We start from the raw sequence: 12458 nt of genomic DNA, 5'->3' as shown, positions 1-12458 counted from the left end.
CGCTAATGAACTCCACTGTAAGATAGTACTGTCTCTGGCAGTACTATTTTACAGCAGAGTTAGTTAATTTACTGCACCCTAATACTAGCGCACACATAGATGGTGACACTTTACTATGGAGGTAATTGGTCAACTCTGCAGTAAAGGACACGTGTAGATGGACTCAGAGAGTTAGTTTATAATTCTTTGAAGGGATTACTAGCATTAACACATGCTGCTACTTTTTACCTTTGTGTATCCCCTATTCCAAACTAGCTTTGAGTGTGATTGAGTTTCACTAGGTCTTCTTTGTGATCACATTTGGGAAGGGATCTACTTAAATCATGTCAGAAGTGTGCTGTGCAGCAGCTTCTTTAATCTTGCTTTTTTTGCTGCCCTGCCCCTCTCTTCCCTCCCTATATCACTGATTGGCTGAGGGACCCTTGTGGCCTTGCTGCTCACTTCTGATTGGCCAGGAGGCAGAAACTGAGTTTTTAAATATGTTGTAGTTTTTTGACTCCCAGCCAATCAGCAGCAAACAATGGAGCCACCAGGGCCCCTCAGCCAGTCAGAGGTGGAAAGCAAAAACCATGGCATATTTAAAACTGCGTTTTCTGCCTCCTGGCCAATCAGGAGAAAGTGGCTGGGCTGTTGGGTCCACTTCATGGATCAGTGGCAGAGGGGGTGCATGGCAAAAGGAACAAGATTAAAGGAACCACTGCATAGCATACTTCTGGTATGATTTAGGTAGATTCCTACACACGGGCTATTTGGGTGAGTAGCCTAGGTAAGAGGGAGGAAATAATTGATTCAAATGGTGAGCATTTATGAAAGAAGAGTGGGCAGTTTCTGAAGGTGAATGTTGGAGCTTTCTGGTCCATATAAGAAAGCCTCTATTTAAAAGGGAGGTGGGGAAAGATTGGCCCCTATCCAATGAAGGGGGACCTGGGACACATTTGTGGTGTATCTCATGGTGGAATGTAGCCATGAACCAGTTGGGATACTTTGTTTAAAAAAAACAGTTTGTAGGGTGAACAAAAAAATAAACTGAAACTAAGATACAAGCTGAAACCCTCCAGCATATCTTAGCTTTCAGTTAAATAGGCTTAATGTGCATTCTCCCTAGATTGCCTGTCTGGCATAGAGACCTAGCCCTGAGCCATTCAAGGACTTTTTGTAGCCACACAGAATTCATCTGCTGTAATTGGTCCTGTATTCAATATAAACTGCTTAGAAGTGGGAGATGCTAATGCAGGCAGAGCTTAGCAATGTTTTTGGGCAGAGTGCCAAAAACACCTACAACTTCGATTTGTAAGATGTTGCTGTGCCAGGGGCGGAGGACGGGGGAGCTACAAGGGGCCTGATTCTTGCACCAGCACAGCCCCAGCCCCTTCTTTGAGGTGCAAGTGCCAAGGAAAATGCCTCAGTGTGCCACAGTCTGGCGTGTCTGCTGCAGTTGCCTATCCCTATGCTAAGGGATATGGTAGTATTTAAGTTTGTGAAAACAGGGTATGGGGAAATGCCTGGGGAATGTATGGTGAATGCATAATATGACTGATTTGGGACAGAGACAAAAGGATATTCTTCAGTATGAAAGGAATATGTAGTAATACTTAAGGAAGAAAATTCTCTTACTGAAGGGGAGCTCAGGGTGGAGGACAGAGAGGAAGACAGAATTTCCTTGACTGAGGGGACTATGTGCATTGTTAGAAGGTTAAGTTGGTGTCAGGATCTGGGTTGCCTAGACCATGGGCTGTTGCATAGGTATGAATGAGTGGATAAGGTATCTCCTTTAAGTGGAGCCAGGGTGCTTTGCTTTTGTTTGGAATGCATTATCCAGTTCTGCAAACTCCATTCTCTTTCAGGAAGCCAGAGCGTCGCTCCTTCCGTGCTTATGCTGCTGTGCTGTACATTGATCCGAGAATGAGGATCTTCATCAATGGACACAAAGTGCAAACCAAACGACTCTCTTGTTGCCTCTATAAGCCCAGGTAGGAGCCATGACCTAATGGTCAGAATACCTAGCTCATCTGTAGCACCTTGAAACTCACCACTTGCTGTGGGTATGGGCTCCATGTTGGAACCACAGAAGTCAACTGATGGTAGGTGACCTGAACTCGTAGGGCACTGTATGGTGTTTGACTTCAGTGAGAGTAGAAGTGGACCATGGAAAGGTCAATAATAATTGTTTCTGAAAAATCTCACCTACAACCTAGAGTTCAGCTCCTTTGAAGGGTGTACAAGGAATGAAACCTTTTGGTTTTGTTTTTGTGATGATCAGAAATCTGTTTCAGAGAGTGATAACCAACTGAGATTTCTTGGGCACTGCTTATCAAAGGACTTTATGGTAATTCTGCCAAATAAAAATGAAACCAGGCGGAGTGTTTGGAACACTTGTGTTCAATGTTTTTTGTTTTTAAATAGCAGATTTAACTTTGCCCAGCCTTCCTTTAAATTGATTTTCCCCTTCTTTTAAGCCTATTCATATATCTTGGATTTGGAAGTTGGGGTCAGATTGTTCATGCTGTTTGGCATTTGTTCAGTTCCAGAGAGTTTGAAGGTGGGAAGACATTAATGAAAGGAGAATATATCTGTCCTTGTAGAATGCCCACTTGGGGCTGTGTGTGTCAATATCAGGTTTTCCTGCAGTAATGCAGAGCACAGACTAATAAAAACATGCTTTGTTTTAAATGAAAATACAGCATGTGGGAAAGGGGATAATAATAGTAAAATATTTAGCTCTGTGGCAGTTTGCATGAGAAGTGTTGAATCAAGTGTGTTGAATCCAAGCGTGGTGAGTACCCAGTAGTCCCATTCTATAGATAGAGAAGAGGTAGTAGTAGAGAATGTTAAGACTTTTAGAAATAGTTAGTGAATTTTCTGGTGCCATATAAGCAGTTGTAATTCCTACTGGCATTGAAGTTGTGTATTCTGTGCACCCCTAAAATCAGCCTTGAGGAGTCAAGTTGTGGGGACAAAAACACCGTCAAATTTTAGAAATATAGGTCTTAGGTTTTCCAAATTTATTAGGCCTGGATCCCAAAGGGAACCAATGGAAATGTTAGCACTAAAGCCCATGTTTTTTATTCCTAGGCTTGCTTCTTAACCCCTAAACTATACGGTCAAATGGGATAGATTTAAGTGACAAGAAATTATGTCCACAAACTCTAGTTTTGGAAGATCAAAAATTAGTTTGTGGTATTCCCAAAATGTCTGTTTCCATAGTATTTGCCTGGTTCCACTTGTGATAGTGTGGTGTAGGCAAAACAGGACTGTTAGAAATAACTGTATTACAGTCTGGTCAGGAGCCTCCTGGACAGTTAAGGGAAATAACTGAATCCCATGGGTTTCCTTGGACAAAGAGTGCTGTGTTAGGATGACATGTGAAGACTTTTAGTTTACAGGCATAGCTGCTATTGAGGGTGATGATAGGTTAAGATCATCTTGCAGAATCTATATACTGTTTACCAATTTTGCTGGTACTATCTTTGGATAGCAGGGTGATGGAATTACTAATAAATTCTGCTTGTTACAGGATGTATAAATACACTTCAAATCGTTTCAAGACCCGTGCAGAACAGGAGGTGAAGAAAGCAGAACATATGGCTCGGATAGGTGGGTCCCTCCCTAGTTGTGTGCATGAGTCCTGCTTAAATGCAGGATGTGTGTGAAAGGTGAGACCAGGCTGTCTGGTCCAAAATAACTCCTTCTGTGGTAAGTATCAAGGTCTGCCCAGCCTTTGCCCTCAGTTGCACAGCTTGGCTTCCCAAATAATCCCTTTTGTAACAAGCATTCTCCAGGGGAGCTCACTAAGACAGAAAACAGCATTTTGAGCACACAAACATACTCTCCTTTCTGTTACTAATTCTCCAGTCTGTTCATGTGTTAACTAAAGGGACCATTTATCCTCCAATTCCCCACACAGCAGTCATTATCTTAGTTTTCTCCTATCCCCTGGAGTTTGATAACTTGGGCCCCTCCTGGGAAGCTCCTTTACAACTACAAAGACAAATCCTCCTCATGTTTGACAGAGGTTGGAGGTGGCCGGGATTAGAAGAGGATGGCCTATCCATCATATTTCCATTAGGACTTCCTTTCTTTCTCTCATTCCCTGCATTTTCTTTTGGGTTATCTGTTGTTTTATCTCCATCTGCTAAATTTTTTAATGGTTGTGCTTATCTTTCTTCCCCTGCTGTACCTTCTAAGGCTGAGGTATAACCACCTCTTTGTAACTATATTCTGCTGCTCTATGCTTTTTATTCATTGTCTTACCAAAATTAAAAAGTTTTATTCCTCCTCTTTTCCCATCTTCAGAAGCAGTCACTCGTAGGAGATTTCTTTTATTCAGTTAGTTGGATTGACTCAGTGATGTTGGCTGCTGCACCTGTGTTTCCCCTTCTTACTTTAGATAAAAGGCATACACCTTGCTTCTCCCCCCTTGATGTTCTGTGCCGTCCTTGTTCAACTCTTGGAGAAATTAAGCATTAAGAAAAACAGGAATAAAAAACCTCTGTGCTCCCTTCCATGCACCGCTCTGTTGAGGAATCTGCATCTAAATCTGACACTGCAGAATGACCTTATTTTGTGACCATTGCACGGATTAAAACATTGTCAAGAGGCTTATGCTGCCTCCTCCATTAATGTGTGAAGGTCACTTGGAAAACCAATAAAAATAAGTTATTTGATTATGTATGTGTATCCCATGGATGGTACGCAAGTACCTATTAATGTGAGCCTCAGTGGCATTAAATGTTTGTCCATGTATATATGTTTCCTCTGCCACCTCATGCTCCTGTAGTAATGTAAAGAGGATAGGACAGAACAGTCATGACCCTCCCTCCATCCTCTTTCCTGACCATGGTAGTGAGGTGAACTCTGCCAGTTCTTCCCTTCGGCTGTACAACAGGCAAGAGATGTTTAATGCATTGTAAAATCACAACTAAACAAGTCCTTTTCCACATCTTTGTGTTGTTACGTAACACACAAGTCTATTTGTCTAGATCAGGGGACTTCATTTCCCAGCAGCCCCTGCCTGCGTTGCTGCATCTGGTTTCCTTGGAGACCCTCGGAGCTGTGGAACTGTGATAGCTGGGGCCAGGGTTTCCATGAAGACCAGCCCCAGCAATGCTGGCAGGGTGTGCAGCAGGGCAGGGAGCTGCTCCAGGGCTAGAATCCTGTGGTGGTGACAGCCTGCAGGCAACGGATTGCAGCTCTGCTCTGGCTCTGGACCACGCTGTCACCGCCACTGGATCTCTGCCCCAGATCAGCTTCCCACCCAGCCACGTACCCCACCAGCACTGCTAGGGCTGGTCTCCATGGAAACCCTGGCCCTGTGCTGTCACGGCTCCAAGGCTCCTGGGGTCTTCATGGAAACCAGCTGCAGCAATGTGGGTAGGAGCTGCCGGGAAATGGAGCCCAGGCACTGGCCAGATCGGCCATTTTTTCCACCCCGGTCTAGCTCCTTACCTCTTCTCATGTCAAAACAAAATTCTGATTTCACTTACATGGTACTGGACAGCTCTTCTGAGCTCTTTCTCAATGTTCCCTCCTCATGTCCTGTCCTGACCTGTACTCTGCACACTTTACACAACTTGATACTTTCTTTGTCTCCTACTCTTAGGTTCACTTCCAGTGACCTGCTGGCACCCTTCTCTCTGCTTATGGATCCCTTGTTCAGACTCATTTCTGGCTGGCTTTTCTCTTTCATCTTTTACCTTAGTGGTAGTTTCTTCTACTTAACCATAATTAATACTAATAGCCTGGTCTTTCAGATATAAATTTTTATTTTGTATTTTCTTATGTTACCCTTGTCATTTCTCCTTGCATGTCTTAGATTGGGATCTCTGAATTTCTGATGAGTGTTATGCACACCTGTGATGCACCCTCACTATTCTATAGTAATATTGCTTCTCTTTATGTGTTTCAGCGGAGGAGAAGGCTCGGGAGGCAGAGAGCAAAGCACGTGCCCTGGAACTGTGCCTGGGAGGGGATCTCACGCGGGAGTCCAGGGTGAGATTTCTGCATCTAGCTGTTTGCTCCAGTTTTTGCTGGTTGGAGGTGTCAGCCTCCTTGGATTGAGTGAAGTTTTCATAGATTTCATAGACATTAGGTCTGGAAGGGACCTCGCAAGATCATTGAGTCCAGGTGATTCCATAGGCCTTGTTTTGCGTAACTAGGAATCTCTGTAAATCTCACCTGAAGTGCCCCCCACAGCAGCTCCTTTAATGTTTTTTATTTTGCCACTTGCCCTCCTCCTCTTCCCCTCCCCCTGCCACAAATCGGGGGTTGGTGGAGGGCAAGCAGCAAAATGAAGCATATTAAAATGGGCAGATGAAAACCTGATGTCATTTAACACCAAAAAATGCAAGGTACTCCACCTTGGGGAAAAAAAACCCACAGCATGCTTATAGGCTTGGCAATGCTATGCTTGCTAGAACCACGGGACTTGGGGGTCATGATTTGACCACAAGATGAATATGAGCCACCAATGTGATGTGGCAGTTGGTGAAGTGAGCAAAACTCTGGCTTGCATCCATAGATGCTTCTCAAGCAAATCCCAGGATGTCATCCTCCTGCTGTACTTGGCAAAGCCAAAGCTGGAGTACTGCATCCAATTCTGCACTCCACAATTTAAAAAGGATGTGGAGAAGCTTGAGAGAGTCCAGAGGAGAGCCATGCACATGATCAAAGGGCAGGAGAACAGGCCTTATGATGAGAGGCTGAGAGCTATGGAACTCTTCAGCCTGGAAAAGCGCGGAGCACCCCAAGGGAAGACAAGGTCAAATGGTCACAAACTCCTCCAAGACCGTTTCAGGCTGGCCATAAGGAAGAACTTCTTTACTGTCCGAGCCCCCAAGGCCTAGAACAGACTGCCGCCAGAGGTGGTGCAAGCGCTTACTCTGGACTCCATTAAGACACATTTGGACATTTATCTTGCTGGGATCCTTTGACCCCAGCTGACTTCCTGCCGCTGGGGCAGGGGGCTGGACTTGATGATCTTCTGAGGTCTCTTCCAGCCCTAATGTCTGAAATCTAAAGGAGCCACTGCAGGGGGTATTTCCAGTGTGATTTATGTAGAACCCTATGCATAACTAATGCAGCAGCCTGGTTTGTGAGATCACTTTGCATTTTGGTAAGATGTTGAAAACCAAGTTTCTTAGCCTCCAGTACAACTTGTGTGAGATGACATATTGGTTTCAGTTTCCTGGACATATTCTTTTCTGCTTTCCTAGATGCCCCTTTGAATTTCAGTTCTGAACAGCATTCCTTTTCTTCTACTCACCTCTGTATTGTTGCAGTAGGTTGTGAACAGTAGGTTGTGCATACTTTACTGATGCAGTTACTGCTCTTTATAGTAACTTGTGGTGCAGTTTTGTTGTTGTTTACTCTCTGAAGTGTTCTAGCATGCTTGGTAAGAAAAGATGCAATAGAAAAGAGAGTTAAGTTTATGTATTGGGAGACTTTGGTCTTATTGTGAAATGCTTCATATTTGCAGGTGACTCTACGGCAAGTCCAGAACTCAGCCATAACTTTGCGTAGAGAGGCTGATGTCAAGAGGCGAATCAAGGAGGCAAAGCAGCGGTGAGCACAACACTACTCTAGGCTTTGTTTCCTAGGCTGTTACCCAGTATCCTACTCGCATTGCAGCAGTGTTCCTCAGTACCTTGTCTCACTTCAGGGCCAGCTCTACATAGCTGTGTGGGAGGAGCCGCATCCATTGCTGATCTGATCCTTGTATAGGGTGTTCAGAATGGTGCACTAGGGGTGCACCAGTATGTCGTTTGGCTATCGGATTGGCACCGATAAAAGGAGAAATTAAGTTATCAGCTATCAGCTTTTTTTGGTTGTTGCAGTCGATAATTGTGGCTGCATGCCCAGAGCACCTTAGTGAGCGTAGTAGTTCAGTCCCCAAGCCCTCAGTAAACCTACAGGTCCTGACAAGCAGTGGGAGGAGAAGGGGGCACCCGGGAATGGTCATAGAGTGTTGCACTTAGCAACAAAGGGACCATTATGGGGTCCTTCTGCTGCTGCTGCCACTGCCATGGTAATGCTGCATGTGCAGCAGGGGCCTGAGTGCTAGGACTGCTGTGGAGACATTGGGCGGCAGGTGGGCAAGGTAAGGCACCGTGTGAGAGACATTCTCCTCTGCTGGACACCTTTGCAAAAGAGGCTTTGCCTTGGTAGCTGTGGGAGCTCGGCTGCATGGGACCCATTGGTGCTAAGGCAATGCCCTGCTCTGGGGCTCTAAACATGCTTGGTATCTCTGTCTGCACAAGGGTCCGCCCTATCTGCTTAGGGCGGCATTATGGGCTGCGAGGGAACAGGGCTGCAGGTAAGAGCCATGGGTGAGGGAGTGACATGCATGGGCATGAGGTGGGCACTGCCTTCCTTATCAAGGGCTGGAGCAGACAGGAGGCGCACATGTGTTATAAATGCAAAGCAAAGGAAGGTTAATATCAGTAGTTTAAAATGCCTGGCAGTATTTTTAAATATCAGTTATTGGATCAGCATTGGCTGATATGGTTAGTTAATCATTAGCTATCGGTATCAGCCAAGAAAATCTTTATCGGTGTACCGCTGTGGTGCACCATTTGTTAAGATGACCTTCTTGTTTCAGTAGCTTGACTCTTCTCCTGTGTCCCTTTTCCTACTCACTACAGTGTAGCCTGATACTTGCTGTTTATCTGTAGAGGCTTGTCTCTTGGTCAGGCTTTCTCTTTATATTCTTTTAGGCCTGTGTTTTGTATTAGTGCATGATGATTCCCAGGGGATTAATCACAAATGGTAGTTTATTATTTTGGAGTGGCCTTCATGGCATGAGCCAAGCTTTATTGAGAATCATACAGTCTTGCAATCTACATTATGAGATGCCAAGAGATGGTTGACTTAATTTGGTCTGAATCAACTTAATTATCCAGTTTCTCAAGGAACTTGACTGTAGGTACAAAAGCTGCAAACTTATTCCCCTGCAACATCTTCTCAGATGTAAAGATAGGAACTGAGAGGGATATGTCAAGCTGCGCTGGATAGACACAGTAGCTGGAAACTTAAGTTATGAAGAGCACTGCAAAATGCAATGTTGAACTGAATTACTTATAATTAAAGTTTAAAATTTGGTAGCACTGAGGTCAGTGCAGATTCTCATCTAGGCCCTTGAGACTAGTGTGATCTTAGAGGCTCATGAAGCTGCTGCTGCTGCTTTTATGTTCTGGTAGCTGGCTTCATTATGAGAAAATGAGAGGTTGGGGCTTTCTACACAAGTGTAATTAAAGGGGTTACACTCTTAATATAGTAGCCACACAGTGCTGTGATTTGGTTTGCCTTAGTGGATGGGACCAGATCATTTCAAGTACATAACCTAATAATGGCATTACATCTGTAACACTATTTCACAACATGGTTATTATGTAGTTTGGCCTAGTCTGTGGATGCTGGACTACATCATACCACAGTATGATTGGAGGACTGGATGAGAACAGGATGGGTTTCAACACAGACAAGTGCAAGGTGCTGCACCTGGGGAGGAAGAACCAGCAGCATACCTACAGGCTGGGGAATTCCCTTCTCGTCAGTGTGGAGGCAGAAAAGGATCTTGGAGTCATTATTGATGCCAGAATGAACGTGGGCTGACAGTGCGGGGACGCAGTCAGGAAGGCCAACCACACCTTGTCATGCATCCACAGACGCATCTCAAGCAGGTCCAAGGAAGTGATCCTCCCCCTCTATGCGGCACTGGTTTGGCCGCAGTTGGAGTACTGTGTCCAGTTCTGGGTGTCGCACTTCAGGAGGGATGTGGACAACATGGAGAGGGTCCAAAGGAGGGCCACCCACATGATCGGGGCAGCAGGGCAGGCCCTATGAGGAGAGGCTATGGGACCTGAACCTGTTCAGCCTCCACAAGAGAAGGCTGAGGGGGGGATTTAGTGGCCTGTTACAAACTAGTCAGAGGGGACCAGCAGGCATTGTGGGAATCTCTGTTCCCCCGAGCACCACCAGGAGTGACTAGAAATAACGGTCACAAGCTGGCCGAGGGTAGATTCAGACTAGACATCAGGAGGCGCTACTTCACATTCAGGGCGGCTAGGACCTGGAATCAACTTCCAAGGGAAGTGGTGCTGGCTCCTACCCTGGGGGTCTTTAAGAGGAGGCTAGACAAACACCTTGCTGGGGTCATTTGACCCCAGTACATTTTCCTGCCATGGCAGGAACTTGATGAACTGCTCAGGTCCCTTCCAACCCTACCAACTATGAAACTATGACTGTTGTGCCATCACGTGGTAGTTTTGCCTGTGGGTTATTAGAAGAAAACAGCATTAGACTCTCTCTATGTACAGCCAATCTCCAGTGTTTCAGAGAAAGCTGTGTACAAAAGAGTCAAACATACTTTTGGGGGAATTTAATTTTTGGCCTGCAGATATCTGGCTGAAGTCCTGAAGTATGAAAATGTATTTACAATAACTGACTTAATTCAGAATTGCAAGTGTTACAAGCTTGTTGAGGACAATGCAAGCAATCCTGTTTTTCCCAGGACCAGTGAACAGGGTGGGTAAAAAATTGCAATCTTTTTTTAATTTAAACACACAGCTGCCACCACGCCACGCCGCTTCCCTTCAGAGCTGTGGCTACAGAGTTGTGCTCACGGAGCTGTGCGGCTAGCCATGGGAAGGTAGCGCAGGGCACAGCAGTGCAGTGCAATGACAGCCTCTGTGTGCAACCCCCCCCCCTCCCCCCCCGTCCAGCTGCCCATGTGTGGCCCGCAGAGGGGCACTGCTGCCCTCACCCTCCTTTGGCCCTGCTCCTGGAAGCAGGCACAGACACCTCCCCTCCCCTCCCCTCCCCTCCTCTCCCCCCCAAGCCCCTTCTCTTTCCTCTGGCCCGCCCCACCCCTTCCCCCAACACACTTTTATCTGCTTCGGTGTGTGTCTGTGGGGAGTGAGGGGCACCATCAGGGCTGGGGGAGGGTGTGAAGGGCCTTTAATTTTAATCACGGATTTTGGGTTTTCTATCAGAGAATCTGTGATTTTTTTATTTATTTTTTTTTAATCGGGGAAAACCAGGATCCCTGGAAATAACAGACCTGATTTACCCACCCATTAGCCCTATTGTCTCCGCAAGTTTGTGTACACACAGTCAAGCCCTTACCTTTCTCTAACAGTGCAAAGTTTCAAGAAATTAAACAAATAAAGGATATAAAAAAAACAAGAATGCACTTTTTGTAGAAAAAAGTGATTAAATCGAGGCTTCCTGACCAGTGATTTAAATTGAGGTTTAAATCATGATTTAAATTGATTTGTTAAAATCAAATCCACCTTGTCAGTGAAGGAAGGGAATATAAAAAGGTGAACTTAGAAGGACCACTGAAACCATACCACTGAACCCCCTTCCCATTTGGGGAAATTCCAGACTCCTATGTTGGAAACGTTCATGTACAGTGAAACACCATAATGCGAACACCGTTAATTGCTGTTGTTGACTTAGCTCCCATCTGAAGCGAGTGGAATAATTCATAGCCAAAATAGATCTGAGGTTTCTTCAAACTAAGTAGTAGTTAATATGCAAGAGGTAAGGATTTCTTAGGATGGTATCTTTGATTGGACCAGCCATAGGGCTTGAATGGTCTGAGCATTGAGAGCCAGCGCAGCATAGTAAAACAAAACAGTTCTAAGAGAGCTGGGGGAGAAATTTCCAGGGGTAACAGACAAACAATTAGCAGAAGAAACGTAGCTGATTACTGGGAGATCAAAGTCTATCAATAGGGAGAAAGGGGTTTTTTTCCTCTTAAATGTGTGGGGAGAATTCAGGGATTAGGTTGGTAGGCATTATTATGACTACTTCAAACCAAAAGCACTCAAAAAAACTAACATATTTTATGCAAACACTTCCAACTTCCCCAACTCAAGAAAAGAAATGAGACACTGCTCTGCGTGTTTGCTGAACTGAAAATGAAACAAAATTTAATCAGCTTTGGTTTTGCTTTCACTTGAAGTCTGAGATTAAGTAAGAATTTTAGCTTTGGTTTTGATTTGACCTGCACAGCCAGTTAGGTGAATTCATCATTTGATTTTTGGTTTGGATTATTATGTGTGTGTATTTACCCTCCTGTTTACAAATTTATAAAACATATATATATACTCTCTTGCACACTTCTAGGGATAATCACCTGAAAAACCTTAATTACAACTTTGAAACTGCCAACCTTGCCTAATATTGTTTTGGCATCCATTCACTGGTACTTATGAATTTTATGAAACAATGGATTTTTGGGAATGGAAAATTTTCCACGGAAAAACAAAGCACTTGGAAAATTTTCTGCCCCATATCTCTGCTATCATGCTATAGAAAGCTCCAACCAGCTATAAAGTTAGACCTCAAAAATATGTACTAACTTTGTAGCTGGTTGCTATCAAATTTTAATTTGTATGGGTAGCAGGGAAACATCATGTAGAAGTGAGTCTTTTATCTCATTTACTTTGCCATAG

At 44.6% G+C, this 12458-nt stretch overlaps 1 protein-coding gene across 4 annotated transcripts in view; it reads left to right on the top strand.

Annotated features, from left to right (window-relative positions):
- MORC2 (MORC family CW-type zinc finger 2) overlaps positions 1–12458 on the top strand; it is a 110435-nt gene that overhangs the window by 41473 nt on the left and 56504 nt on the right. For all 4 annotated transcript variants that reach the window (XM_014595367.3, XM_019490986.2, XM_006262694.4 and 1 more), the window contains 4 exons: positions 1845–1970; positions 3515–3594; positions 5906–5988; positions 7475–7560. In XM_014595367.3, the coding sequence (XP_014450853.1) occupies positions 1845–1970; positions 3515–3594; positions 5906–5988; positions 7475–7560 (375 nt within the window). The remainder of the gene's footprint in view (positions 1–1844; positions 1971–3514; positions 3595–5905; positions 5989–7474; positions 7561–12458) is intronic.

This window comes from Alligator mississippiensis, chromosome 10 (assembly GCF_030867095.1).
Source record: "Alligator mississippiensis isolate rAllMis1 chromosome 10, rAllMis1, whole genome shotgun sequence".
Lineage (NCBI taxonomy): Eukaryota > Metazoa > Chordata > Crocodylia > Alligatoridae > Alligator > Alligator mississippiensis.
This window is presented reverse-complemented; position numbering and strand designations above follow the sequence as displayed.